Raw genomic sequence first — 15,049 nt, 5'->3', positions numbered from 1 at the left:
GGGCTCCCTCGCCCGCCCCCTGCCGGGCGGAGGAGCCCCAAACGGTTGCCTCCCTCCCCTCACGCGCATGCGCGCCCGCGCCCGCCCCTCACGCGCTGGTATTGTCCCGCCCGGGAGGGCGGCCATGGAGAGGCTGGGCCCGCCCTGAGGCGGCGGCGCGGCCCTGACCGGCGGCGAAGAAGACGGCGGCGGCGACGACGAAGACGACTTCCCCCCCCTTCATGGCGGCCGCAGCCGCTGAGGCCGGGCCCGCGACGGCGGAAGGGCGGCGTGAGGCGGAAGCGCGGGCCCGGCAGGCCGCGCTGTGGGGCCGGGCGCGGAGCCTGTGCCGCCGGCTGCGGGCGCTGCAGGCCCGGCAGGTGGAGCGCCACGTCCGGCAGCAGCTGGCCGGGCTGGCCGCGGCCCCCGAGGCCTCGGCGCTGGGCTCCGAGCTGAGGCGCCTGGCCGCCCGCGCCGCCGCCCGCCTCCGCGCCGCCCAGCGCGCCTGCGACTCCGACGCCACCGACAGCGCCTCCGACAGCGCCGCCGCCGCCTCCTCCTCCTCCTCCTCGGACGGCGAGGGCCCCGAGGCGACCACCACCACGTCGCGCCCCGACGCCCTGGGGTGAGTGTGCGAGGGGGAGGGGGGAGAAGGCGCGGCACCTCTTAGTGCGCGTTCTGCCGCCTTCGTGTCGGTGCTCACAGCGCCCCTGCCAGGTAGGCCACTCTCGCGCCCCGCTTTCCAGGCGGGAAAGGTGGCGGCTGCGTGGTCGGATTCATAGAATCACAGAGTTGGAAGGGACCACCAGGGTCATCTAGTCCAACCCCCTGCACAATGCAGGAAACTCGCAACTGCCTCCCCCACACACACCCCCAGTGACCCCTCCTCCATTCCCAGAAGATGGCCAAGGTGCCCTCCCTCTCATGATCTGCCTAAGGTCACAGAATCAGCATTGCTGACAGATGGCCATCTAGCCTCTGCTTAAAAACCTCCAGAAAAGGAGAGCCCACCACCTCCCGAGGAAGCCTGTTCCACTGAGAAACCGCTCTGTTAGAAAATTCTTCCTCATGTCTAGACAGAAACTCTTTTGATTTAATTTCAACCTGTTGGTTGTTTTTTAATTTTGTGTCATCCACAAACTTGGCCACTATGCTGCTCATAGAATCACAGAGTTGGAAGGAACCACCAGGGTCATCTAGTCCAACCCCCTGCACAATGCAGGAAACTCACAACTACCTCCCCCCCCCCACACCCCCAGTGACCCCTACTCCATGCCCAGAAGATGGCCAAGATGCCCTCCCTCTCATGATCTGCCCAAGGTCACAGAACCAGCATTGCTGACCGATGGCCATCAAGCCTCTGCTTAAAAACCTCCAGGGAAGGAGAGCCCACCACCTCCCGAGGAGGCCGGTTCCACTGAGGAACCGCTCTAACTGTTAGAAAGTTCTTCCTAATGTCTCGATGGAAACCCTTTTGATTTAAGATTCGGCTGTGGCGAGGGGGAGGAGGACGCCTGGGTTTCAAAACCACGCCTGAGGTCAGGCAGGCGCGCTTTTCCCGATGCCAAGCCTACCTCGCAGGGTCGCTGTGAGGGTAAAAGAGGGAAGGGAGAACAACGTGTGCTGCCCCGTGTTCCTCAGAGGAAGGGAGAGATAAAAGCGTGGCAGGGAACGGGTGGTGGACTAGGCCAGCCTGTCCTGTTTCAGGGGGGTGTTGAGAGGCTATATTAAGTGCGGGAAAACATCTTGGAGGGAGGGATAAAAGTAAGTAATTTGGTTTGGCCAGGAAAGAATTCAGCACGTGGTACCTTTTTGCACCATGGAGGCCAGAAGTCTCTGCCACTGCCCTTGCAATATATGAATGATAATTATTACTACTGTTATTATTATTATTTAGATGTATAGGCTGCCCTTTCCTGCCCAAGGCCGGGCTCAGCGGCTCACAACCTCGTCACCACGTTTTTGATAGATAGTGGAAATATCCTAAAACTGGGCATGGCTCCCACGGGTGCAGCCGCAGTGGGGGCCCTGTTCTCCATCTAGTTCTTAAGTAGAGAGAGCCACAAGCAATAGCTATCCAAATACACCCAGTTGGGTGCAAGTTGAACACGGACTCCCTGAAACTGGTATTCTGTCCAGGATCACCCTGTCTTCAGGACAGCCTCCTTATCCGCAGGGTAGGCAACAAATATATTGTCTCAGGGCCCATTCTTACTGCCCTTCCCTTGTGACTGCAATTAATGTGGTTTCTTTCTATACCCATATTTGACTCCTGAGGAGGAGGGTGCAACGTTGGTATGGAATGTTACCACATCATTTGCATGATTGTATCCTACAGAGCTGTTCTCATGCTGTTCTAGTCACCAGTGAATGGGTGCAAATCCTGCTTTCTGCATTCCTTTTGGAGCAGAGTCTGCTTGAAAGAGAATATGTTATGCAGTTGACTGAGGACTAGAAGAAGAAGAGTTGGTTTTTATATGCCGACTTTCTCTGCCACTTAAGGGAGAATCAAACCGGCTTACAATCACCTTCCCCTCCCCACAACAGACACCCTGTGAGGTAGGTGGGGCTGAGAGAGCTGTGACTAGCCCAAGGTCACCCAGCTGGCTTCAAGTGTAGGAGTGGGGAAGCAAATCCAGTTCTCCAGATCAGAGTCCACCACTCCAAACCACTGTTCTTAACCACTATACCATGCTGGCTCTCTAGGTAATGTCACTTGGGATAATAAAAGTTTTTGACTTACAGTTATTATGCAGAATTGACATTCTCTCCCTGAAGGGAGCAGGAATTTCAGGGTATTATAGGAATAATTCCTTACTGTCTTGGGGATTCATAATTCACTGCATTTGCGTGTGACACCAACTGCCAGAGGCTGCAGTCTTTTCATCTTGAATTGAGAGGCATGGAGTATCCGTATCTTACTAAGTGTTCTTTTTCCTGTTTAAGTCACTGCAGTCTGAAATGCACTCCTTGAGTTTCTTAAATAGATCACACACTGAAATTTAGTTTAGGGGTTCTTAGCTCAGGAGTGTTGATGATGTAAAGTTTAAGACAAACCCCAACTTTAAAGACTGGCATTGTCTAGCATTAGAGTGCTGACAGATTGCATCCTGAGTCCTTAACTGTCCTAGATCTCTCTGTTTTCTCACAGAGAACACTGAGCAATGGATTTTTAATACTGAATTGTTCTGAAATTTAAATTTTTGTTGTCAAGCTTCTGCACAGGGCAGGCTGGGTTATCATGATTTAGAAAGCAGCCTTGCTTTTCACAAAACTTGCTGTATGTTCCAGAGTACAGCAGTTTGTTATATAGCTCCAGTGTCATACATTTATTTGGCATGCATTCACTAAAGGAGAAGAAGGGCATTTGTGACTTCCTTTGCAGGTAATGGTTCCCACTTAATGGGCTATCTCTGTTTACTAACATTATAGGGACAGTCCACTATGCTAGAAAAGAATTGCATGTGGACTGCTAATTTGAGCCTGGCGCACACTGATAGCTGATATCATGCAGGAGACAAATGATTGTGATTGTTTCTGCATATGGGAAGCTTGGGTGGCCTTGGAACAATGTACCAACACAGATTAACTCATTTCAAGGAATCTGTAATGATAATTGAATCAAGCGTTGTTCCCATCTTTAAAATTCTGCAGAGAATAGATGTGCTTATCTATAGCTTATTGGTCTGGTCTTTTATAAAAGGCAGTTGTCAAATCAGGTGTGTATCTTCTGCTTTTACATATTTGTTCTAAGATGCTTATGGCTAAACCTCATGTTTGCTGTCTAGGATACTACACAGTAGCAGTTGCTCTGATCTGGTACGTGTGGAACTGTTTGTCACTTACTAGCAGAGTAGCCCAGAATTTCTTGTGACTAGCAAAGCTAGGGTGCCCATCAGACTCCTGTGCATTATTTTGCATGTGTGAAAGTGCCCTTGGAAAAGAGTTGCTATCTGATTATTGCTCTAATATTTGATGTGCATTATTTTGCATGTGTGAAAGTGCCCTTGGAAAAGAGTTGCTATCTGATTATTGCTCTAATATTTGATGGTCTCCAAAGTTTACTGTACTGAAGGAAGTGTGTTCTTCTCTGGGGGGCAGGCAGTTCTTTTGTGGTGAGTAAAAACTGATGGTCACTGCAGAACAGGCAGAGAATTTTCTTGTTTCACTGTGTATGTTTCAAGGGCAGCTGCTGTTTCTGATTTGAAACTGTATTTCTCTCTCAAAATGTATAGCAGACTGTTCACCTGAAGTTGGCAGCTAAGGTCTTTGCAACCTCTTGTAGATAAATAGGCAAAACGTTTGGCTCTTAATAATTCTGGCAGTTTATATACAGTGGTTTGCTGAAAATAAAGTAGTTTAAATGCTGCTTAGATGTAGGATTCATCCGATTAGAATTATTTAAGGTTAGACTGGAAGCATAATGAAATCCAAAAATTTCACAACTTTGCATTCTTGCAGTCCACTTTATATTACTTGGGTGAGACCATTTCCACCATAGAATTTTCCACTTCACAAAAAAATGAAACAATTATGTGTAGTTTAGTACAGGCAGAAATGATTTCTCTAGGGAACTTCTGGAAATGTCTTGTTAGGAGGATACTGAGGAATTCAGAGGAAGGGAGAGAAATGAGCTAGCAAAGGCTGTCCCTTCCTAGACTGGCAATAACTGGTGGCTGAAGTGCTGTGAGCCCCTTGCTAACAGTAGGAATCTAGTCAGTCGTTTGGCCGGTGGCCCTTGAGATCACGTGAGAAGCTCCCCTGTAATTGAATCAGATAACTGGTTCATCTAGCCCTGTAATTTCTGCTCTGGACGATGGGGGTCTGAGGGGGAGATCGTATAGGTAACCCCATCTACTACCTGATATATTAACTTGGAGATGCCAAGGATTAAACCTAGGACCTTCTGCATGCAGATGAAGTGCTGGGCCACTCATCTTGGTGCTGTGAGGAACATACCGGTAACATATGCTTCACTGGACTTTTCAGGAAAATATGTTGTGGTGTACCTAGTTGCTTTCTTGTACGTTCTTTGGTGTCTTGATAAGGATAGGAAACTGAGATGTGTGCAGTTTTGGTGACAGAATGGCTTTTGCGTGGTCCAGTATTGTGTGGTACCAGGGCAGCTTTTAAAAGTCTGCCATAAGAAAACCTTGTCCAAGTATTTGGACAAAGAGTTCTGTTGTCCTGCAGGAGCCCTCCAGTATGGATGTGAGGGGAAATACTGATAAGATAAGGCAGCAAAAGGAACCAGAAAGCCAATAACATGTGTAGTAAGAAGCAGGAACAAAAGAATAGCTGGGATATCATCGTGTGGATACAATCCAAGACTTAATAGAATACTCTGGTTTTTCAAAACAAAGCAATGTAACCCTACAATTCCAAATTATGTTTTTGGGTTGCTTTCTTTCAGGGTGTGCTTGCTGATTTAGAAAAGGTTACAACTTTCATCGGGCCTCTCCTAATGGAAAATCAGTAAAGGCCTTTTGTTTCACCAGGCAGGAGTGAGTCATTATGAGAAATGAAAAGGTCTGTTTGTTTTAGTCTGTGTTTAATGTTAGAGTTCACCAAGGATTGACGTCTATAAACATTTGTGGCAATTAGATATTAGGGCAGGGAAAACAATATTTGGTGGAATAGTGGAGAAACAGAATTATGGCCTTATTGGTGTGATTCTTAAAATTAGCAACCCCAGGGATACCCATTTTAATTTTAAAAAGTAACACCCCCCTCCGCTAGCCTACGCCACACCGTCTTAAAGTGCCTCAGCACAATGTATTGAGACTCAGATCAGCTGTGCTTTAAAAACAGGTTTAAGAAAAATTAGCTATTAACTGAAGCACACATGGTATATACGTTCAGGTCTCAGAGGTAGCTGACTCTACAGTGTCACAGCTCATAAAGCCCTGACCCAAATTCTGATAAATTAACCCCTTGATTGAAAGGGGCTTTGTACTGGAGGCAGAAAGACATTTCCGTATTGGTTATTAACTTATAGGTAGAGGCCACCTGAACAAGTGTGAGAAGAGGCCTGGAACGACTTTGTTACTTATAGGAATAGAAAAAAGTAAGCATCACACAAAACCTGGACTTGGGGTGTTGGATGGAAAGCATGCAGTGTCTCTCCTGAAAGGCTTTTCATCGGAAAATAGAGTGAAAACAGTTACGTTTTATCAGTGCAATGACTCCATTAGAGCTGTATCTCCTTCATGCGGTTCAATGTTTAGAGTCCCCAGGGCTGGACTCTTGGTCCCCAGCAGCCAAGCAGTTTATCTTCTGTTACGTGGAGGCTGGATGCTCTCGGGCAAGAGTAGCTCCGTGAGTACCTACCTTTCAAAAGAGGGGAAGCCTTTCTTCCACCCCTTTCCCCTGCCCCCATTCCTAGAAAAACGGAGTGAGCTCACAAGACTTGCTGCCCCCCTGGATCCACTGTGGTCCTTGTGGACCCCCAGAGGTCCCCAGACCCCAGCTGGAGAAATTTCTGTTCTGCTTGAGTTCATCTTTCCCGCCTTTCTCCCAAGTATCCAAGGACCCAATATTAAGCATTTAAATTTTGCAATACTTTATTGATAACTTTTAAATGGATAGAAGCAGAAGGTTTGAAGTAAAATGGCTGCATGCAGGGCATGTTAAAGAAGGGCTGCTAATAGTTTTCTGGGAGAGGGCTGCCTGTGTCCAGCCACAGTTATTATTCCTTTGGTGTCCTCACAGGACTTCTTCACTTTCGTAGCTCACACTGGTTTAAAGTTCAGTGTAACGCTGGAGGCTCTGATTAGTATTCTCCGAGGTCCAAATTGTGTGGTCCTTACTGTGTGCATTCTTTGCATAGTAATTTGCAGGATGAGACCGTGTTTGGCGGGCATGTGCTCTCATTGTCTGGCTGGAAGGGCAGAGGCTGGCGGGGTCCCTAGTTCTGCCCTTGCCTCAGCCCCCCTTGGGTAGGGAAAACAGTACTCTGTCAGGCTCTTCCCTATGAAATAGGAATAACTCAACAGCCCTGTAAGATAGGCCAGTGAAGAGTTCTTTGTAAGGTACCTTAAACATTCTGAATGCCCTAAAGCACTTAGCAAATGCTGAGTATTATTCTTGATGCTGCTTTAATTGAAACATTTTTGTGCTTTCTAGGTGCTAGTTGCATTGGCAGCAGAAACACTGGTAAAGAGGTGTTCTCCATTTTCCCCTCTGGTGGAAGCATGCTCTGAAGTCAAGTATCCTCTTGATGATGGCTTGTGTTATTAGTTCCAATGTGATGGCAAAATATTATGTGTTGCAAATACCAAAGTTAGTGATCTCTTAACAATCTTTCACAAGGATGTGTTTTTGTACAGGGTCTGTTGGCAAGGTGTATGTGGTTTGGATTTCCTGTGGGGTTTTCCATTAGCCTATTTGACCATAGTTATATTTTAAGAGAGCCTGTCCTGTTGTGTGTATATAGAGGGGATTTTCAGAGTTCACTAGGATCAAATGAACCGTATCTGTTTTCTAAAGGAATAGGAATGTTGCTTTTCTTTTATGCAGTTCATTAATTTGTTCAGTGTTCAAGTTTAGTGAATTGGGTTTCACTTGCCTCCCTGTGTAGGTTCATAATTTCTCCTACATAACCTACATCTTGTGTGCCTGGTTGGTAGGTCTCAATTGTGAATTAATGGTGTGTGAAACTGTAGGCCTACTTTCAATTCTTGATTAATTATAAGTTGTGGAGAGAGATGAAATTTAATTTGTGGATTGAACTGGAAAAGTCTATTCTTAGTTGAAAATTGTATTCAGGTTACCAGAATGAGTAAGATGTTTGCTTCATTCAGAAAAAAAGTCAGAATGTTGTTGTTAAGGTTTTCATTTGTTTTAGCAGTTTTAGAGCAGATCCTGGTGTTTTCCAGAGTACATAAATATTTCAGGAATAATTAGTCTGACTACTAGTTTCAGTAGCAGTAAACTTACAAACCTGTGAGCTGTGGTCACAAAGCTAATTCATTTTTATTTCTTTTAAGAAGTTCTGTGCCACCTTTCTCCCATCCTGAGATTCAAGGCAACTCACATATCAATAAAACAAAACGTCGAAACAATAATATTTAAACCCATTATAAAAGGTAGATAAAGTTGCCACTATAAAACTGAAAAGCAGTGTAAAATTAAGCCAAGCACAACACTCTAGCCAGATTTCATGGGCTGGACCAGGAGTCCCCAACCTTTTTGAACCAGTGGGCACCTTTGGCAGTCTGTCACAGGGTGGTGGGCACAACCAGAAAATGGCCATTGCAGAAGAAGAGGAGTTGGTTTTTATATGCCAACTTTATCTACCTCTTAAGGAAGACTCAAACCGGCTTACAATCTCTTTCCCTTCCCCTCCCCACAACAGACACCCTGTGAGGTAGGTGGGGCTGAGAGAGTGTGACTAGCCCAAGGTCACCCAGATGGCTTCATGTGGAGGAGTGGGGAAACAAATCCAGCTCACCAGATTGGCGCCCGCCTCTCGTGTTGAGGAGTGGGGAATCAAACCTGGTTCTCCAGATCAGAGTCCATCGCTCCAAACCACCGCTCTTAACCACTACACCATGCAGGAGGCAGAGCCGGCCACAAAATGTTGGGGAGTGTGGTTATGCATAACTCTAATAGTAACTTTTCAACATTTCAGGCAGAGCTCTGTTTAACAAGATTAACATATTGTTTAAAATATTTTCTTGCAAACACACCAGTATACATATTGAATAAATGCTAAGAAACACTCATCTGGCAGTATCTGTCAGATCTCCAGCGGCCAATCAGAAGCTCTGTTTGTCCCACCTACTTTCTAAAAACACTTAGTGTTCACCTGAAAAGGTGTCTGTGGGTGCCTTGGTTGGGACCTCTGGGCTGGATAATAATGGGAGAGGAATAAAGAGGACTTGAACTGCCCGTCCTAATGCTTAATGGAAATCAGAGATAAGCATTTGAGCAGGGGAAGTAATGTGATTGTTTTGTTAAGTGGTTCTTGTACAGAACAGAACATTTTGAAATGATTCTCATATATACATGCTTGTAACACCTTGGCATACAATGTGTCAAACTGTGCAGGGTGCAATTCAGGCAGGATCGTCTGTGTAGCTCATGAAAAGAGGGATAGTAGTGAGAGAATTGGAATAAATTGCTTAGTGTGCACATTTTCTGTTTGCCCTAGAGCTGTTCAATCTATGCACCTGTTTGGAGTTAATTTCATACTGAAATGATAGACATTTCTTTCATCCAGTCAGCAGAATCACCATTTAATTCCACCATGTTAGAACAACCTCTAGGTGATTGCAACACAGATTTGCAAAACCATTTCTGGATGTTATTCCCACTGCTCACTTCCTTCCATTGAGAGAACTGTCTGATTATTCCTACTGTGCTTCCGATTTAACCCATAAGAGGACCCATCATGTTATCCCATGACTACTAAGCTTATTCAGGAGTCTTCCGTGAGAGACTTTGTTAAAATCCTTTTTGGAATGCCAGGTATACAGTGTCTACCAGATCACCCTTATCCCTATTCTGGTTAACCTCCTAAATGAAGCCCGTTAGAATATTGTCGAAGGCTTTCACGGTCAGAGTTCATTGTCCTTCAGTGTTACTCCTCTGAAGATGCCTGCCACAGCTGCTGGCGAAACGTCAGGAAAGAAAATACCAAGACCACGGTCACACAGCCCAGATAATCTACAAGAACCAATGAAGCCCGTTAGGTTGGTGATACATGACTTCCCTCTCCAGAAGCCGTGCAGATTTCTCACTTGGCTGGCTTTGTTCCTCTAGGCCAGGGGTCGGCAAACTCATTAGTCAATGAGTCAAATATCAACAGTACAACGATTGAGATTTTTTTTGAGAGCCAAATTTCTTAAACTTAAACTATATAGGTAGGTACACTGTTTATTAACTTAATAAACCTTAATTAAAGTTTTAAGTCTTGATTAAACTATAGGTACACTGAATAAAACTAGATATCATACTTAATAGTGATCTTATTTATTGATAAAAATTAAATTGTAAGACCCTGCCATTTCCCCCTCCCTGTTCGGAGTCCTTGTCTGGAGGCCTGGTCTACCGCCATAAAAGCCTATTGGTAGACCTGGCCTCCGGCTGAGTCCCATTGGGAGGCCAGGTCTACCCATTGGCTTTCTTGGCAGTAGACCTGGCCTCTGGAGGCCCATAGAAGCCAATAGGTAGACCTGGCCTCTGAAGGGGGACTTTGTCCCTTCCTCGGAGTCCAGGTCTACCGCCAAGAAAGCCAGTGGGTAAACATGGCCTCCTGCTGAGTCCCACTGGGAGGCCACGTCTACCCATTGGCTTTCTTGGCAGTAGACCTGGCCTCTGAAGGGGGACTTTTTCCCCCTCCTTGGAGTCCAGGTCTACCGCCAAGAAAGCCAGTGGGTAGACATTCTCTCTCTCTCCCCCTCCCCCTCTCCCTCACCCACCCACCCAACGGGCCAAAGAGCCGCATGTGGCTCGGGAGCCGTGGTTTGCCGACCCCTGCTCTAGGCACTTAATAATCCTCTCTTTAGTAACAGTTTCTACTAATGTAGCTGGGACAGTTGTTAGGCAAACTGCATCTAATTCCTTGGATCCACTCTAGGCCCCTTTTCAATCATCCGTGTGACGTTTGCCACTTTCCAGCCCTCTGGCACAGAGGTTGATTTTAGTGACAAGTTACGTATACTGGTTAGTGGATGAGCAATGTCACATTTTGAGGTTCTTAGGAATCCTCGGGGCATGCCATCTGGAGTCTTAGTAGTCCTAGAACTTCATCTCTTGTCACCTCAGTTTGACTGAGTTCTTCACATCCTTTGTGAAAATAGTGGCTCCAGTAACGGTACGTGCCCCATATTTTCCATGGTTAAAAGAGATGCAAAGAATCCATTCAGCTTCTCTGCCACCTCCCACCTTCCCTTAAGAAATGCTTTCATTTCTTTATCATTCAAAAGCACAATTCCCTCTCTAGCCTGTTTTCTGTCCCTGATATTTTTGAAGAAATGTTTGTTTCTTGATGTCTTAGCAACCCACTCCTCAAATTCTGTTTTTGTTCACCTTACTGCTCACTTTTATGTCTGTTTTGTCAGACCCTGGGTCCTCCTTTCTTTTCACATCATATGGGGTGGGGGACTTGCCTGTTGATTAAAAGAAGTATTTTGAGGCTTTCTTGAACTGGGTCACTAAATCGCGTAGGCGTCCTTTTAGACTAGGTGGTACTTTTCCTGACTTAGGGAATACATTCTATCAGGGCCTCAATTAATCTAGCTTTAAATAGTGTATATGCTCCCTGAAGGGACCTGACTCTGCTAATTCTCACTTTCATCTTCCGTCTGACCAGCCCCCTCGTACTTGTCAATTTCCCACTTTTGAAGTCAAATGTTATTGTCTTGGATTTTGTGGGCAAGTTTCCATTGCCATGAACGCCGAACTTAAAATAGCGGTTATGATCGTTGCTCCCAGTTGGTGCGACAACATCTACATTTTTCACCAGGCCTCAGAACCAAGGAAAGAGTCAGTTCACCTGCAGCTGGCTCTGTGACAGACTGCTACAATGTGCAGTCATTGAGAGATCACAGGTAGCAGGACTAGTCCAAAGCTGCCCCCCCCCCAAGTGACAAAATATTATTTTATTAAGATCAACCAAAATGACACAAAACCGCAGGCGAGCTGTTGAGTTCTGTGGAACTTTTTATCAGGTTCTTTGTTTTAAGGGGAGGAAGCTTGTTTCCTCCAAGGCATGCTGGCTTTTTATTTGCAGCTGTTGTATTCGTTTATTCCTCATCTGCAGTTTTCATTTCAAATGTGTGGAAAAATTAGATTGAAGTGTGATGGAGTAATTGTAGCCTGCAAATGCTTGCTTTTCAGGCGCCATCTAGCAGAACGGCAGTGGGCGATGGAGAGAGCGGCCATTATCTGCCGGTGGACGTGGCTGCAGGCTCAGGTTTCCGACTTGGAGTATCGCATCAGGCAGCAGACAGATGTCTACAAGCAGCTGCGTTCCAGCAAGGTAGGGCGGCTTCATGCTTCTGTGAAGAATCCTCTTTTGGAATGGTGGACTCTTGATCTGGAGAACCGGGTTTGATTCCCCTCTCCTCCACATGAGCGGTGGAGGCTAATCTGGTGAACTGGATTTGTTTCCCCCATCCTACACACGAAGCCAGCTGGGTGACCTTGGGCTAGTCACAGCTCTCCCATACTTACTGATCTTTTATTGGGAATTTTTTAAGTATTCAAACGTTTCATGCTATACATTTTGAGTGAGTAAAACTTTGTCTGAAAAAGCATTTTCTCATTGCAAAAGGAAAAAAAAACATAGTTTTCCCCCAGTTACCCCTAAAGTGTCTCAGTATTTTTGTAAAAAAAAAAAACCCACCAGATTTCACATCTCTAGATCAAACCATCTGTAATTCTTTCCTGAGCTCCAAAGGACCAGTCTGACTTGGTAACTTGCCTGGAGTTTAGAGGTCACTCACTATCAATTGGTTGGGGCAGCTGCATACCTGGAATTTCTTCTGGTTCTCCTTTTGAGAATGTGTAGAGTGGCTTTTTGATGCCCTGTGATGTTCCAACCAATTCATAAGTTGTTATTATGGTTCAGTTTTTCTTTTCTCCAGGCTTTCTAGCCTGTTAAATGCATACACTACTTTACAATTTAAGGTCCTCCTCTGGAATGTATACACCAGATTGTTTTGGCTGCAGTGTGCTTGAGTGGAGGAGGATAGGTTTCTTGTACATAACTTGCATGTTCTGGAATCTGAAGGGCTGTGATTGAGTTATGAATGGCACATCCTGGTATTAACATTTAAAATGTAGAAAGATACCTAATCTCTGAGATTTTAAGTTTAAAAAAAAGAGCGTGACCTGAAATGAGGAGAGGGAGAGCACATGAATGTCCATGTGTCTGATCCAGAAAACTGAGGAATGTGTCCTGCTTGTATTTACCGGTGGACATCATCTCCCACTCCTCCAGTACCTTTTCCCTCAGTTGGCTTCTATCCCATTTCCTCCTTTGTAATCACAGCCTAATCATAGAGTTGGAAGGGACCACCAGGGTCATCTAGTCCAACCCCCTGCACAATGCAGGAAATTCACAACTACCTCCCCCTCCCACACACACACCCTCAGTGGCCATGCCCAGAAGATGGCCAAGATGCCCTCCCTCTCATGATCTGCCTAAGGTCATAGAATCAGCATTGCTGACGGATGGTCATCTAGCCTTTGCTTAAAAACCTTCAGGAAAAGAGAGCTTACCACCTCCCAAGGAAGCTTGTTCCACTGAGGAACCACTCTGTTAGAACATTCTTCGTAATGTCTCGACGGAAACTTTTGATTTAATTTCAACCCTAAGATCCCAGATGGATTCTTAATAGGTTGAGAAACCCTCTTGAAGATAGTGCAGTACATGTAACATTTACATTAATGCACACGTCGATCAGCTGGTATACTGTGCTGTTGGTATCTGCAAAGATCGAAGGCTGAATGTAGGATGAGGTGCTGACGGCTGAGGATCTTCCTCCCCCCTTCCGTTCTGGCCTTGTGAAAGTGGTCGGCAGGGCCCACGTGGAGCAGTCCCCAAATTGGTTGATGGGCTGCAGTGAGGAGAGGGAAGTCAGTGAAATCACTTTCCTTGCCTCATGCATTAGCAGAGCTCCTAGGGGGAGATGCAGTGTGGTATGAGGGGGGTGCAGCTGGAAATAGAAATCTCTTTTGGCTTTCTGCAGTTCAATGTATGATGGACCCTGGCCACAGACGGTCGATCTGGGGTGCAAAAAAATAAATCTGGGGCGCAAAAAAAGAAATCTGCAGAAAGGTCGCACCAACTGTGCACTAAGGAATGGCTGAATTCTACAACTTCTGTATTAATTTGGTGGTTTTATTATATGTGCCCAGTTTGGGGACAAAGTTTTTCCTTCTTCTAGTTATAAGGAGAAGCAAACAGCTTTTCCAGGCAATTGTTGCTGCTGCTTGCCTCAGACAAAAGGTGCAAGCCCTTGGTATATAGTCTTGTTAATGTCCTGTCTTTTAGGCGGAGAAAATGTGCTTGCTGTAAAAGTGAAAAGAATCTTAAATTTGCATGATGATCATCCTTGTGAAGGCTGCCTATTTTTGTTTTCATTCTGCAGTCATGTCCCAGCCTGCCAAGTTTGAACAGGCCTAGAATGGTTTCAGAATGCTTTCCTTTCCCCAACAACAGTTTATACCCTCCCTCAAAATTTATATGGGGAGTTTCCAAGGCTTAATCCCTGGTGATTCTCAGATGAGCTTTAATTCATGCACGCAAACAATGTCCTTTTTTGGTTCTTGTAGGTTATCCGGGCTGTGTAACCGTGGTCTTGGAATTTTCTTTCCTGACGTTTCGCCAGCAACTGTGGCCGGCATCTTCAGAGGAGTAACACTGAAGGACAGTGTCTCTCAGTGTCAAGGGTGTAGGAAGAGTAATATATAGTCAGAAAGGGGTTGGGTTTGAGCTGAGTATTGTCCTGCAAAAGTATTGTCCTGTAAGTATCAAGATAATGTGCTAATGAGGGTATGGTATGTTAATATGGAACCATTGTATCCTGAAGTGATCTGTTAATGTGTGTAATCCAAAGCTAATCTGTATGGCTATTGTTGAATGTTGTCTTTGTCTGGAGGTTTTTCAGGGCAGGAAGCCAAGCCTTATTCATTCTTAAACTCTCCTCTTTTCTGTTAAAGTTGTGCTGATGTTTATGAATTTCAATGGCTTCTCTGTGCAATCTGACAAAATAGTTGGTAGAATTGTCCAGTCTTTCAGTGTCTTGGAATAAGACCCTGTGTCCTGTTTGTGTCAGTCCATGTTCAGCCACTGCTGATTTCTCAGGCTGGCCAAGTCTGCAGTATCTTTCATGTTCTTTTATCCTTGTTTGTATGCTGCGTTTTGTGGTCCCGATGTAAACTTCTCCACAGCTGCAAGGTATACGATATACTCCTGCAGAGGTGAGGGGGTCTCTTTTGTCTTTTGCTGATCGTAGCATTTGTTGTATTTTCTTGGTGGGCTTAAACACTGTTTGTAGGTTATGTTTTTTCAAAAGTTTCTCCATCCTATCAGTGACTCCTTTAATAAATGGCAAGA

The 15,049-nt window shown here is 45.5% G+C and overlaps 1 protein-coding gene across 1 annotated transcript in view; it reads left to right on the top strand.

The window, feature by feature from the left end:
* The first annotated feature begins 221 nt into the window (after positions 1–221).
* Positions 222–15,049, top strand: part of LOC130484267 (KAT8 regulatory NSL complex subunit 1-like) — a 36,183-nt gene continuing 21,355 nt past the window's right edge. Inside the window, exons 1-2 of the mRNA XM_056857171.1 lie at positions 222–604; positions 11,824–11,965. Coding sequence (XP_056713149.1) covers positions 222–604; positions 11,824–11,965 — 525 coding nt within the window. The remainder of the gene's footprint in view (positions 605–11,823; positions 11,966–15,049) is intronic.

This window comes from Euleptes europaea, chromosome 11 (assembly GCF_029931775.1).
Source record: "Euleptes europaea isolate rEulEur1 chromosome 11, rEulEur1.hap1, whole genome shotgun sequence".
NCBI classification, from domain to species: domain Eukaryota; kingdom Metazoa; phylum Chordata; class Lepidosauria; order Squamata; family Sphaerodactylidae; genus Euleptes; species Euleptes europaea.
Note: the sequence above shows the minus strand (reverse complement) of the source record. Positions and strands in the feature narration are given on the sequence as shown.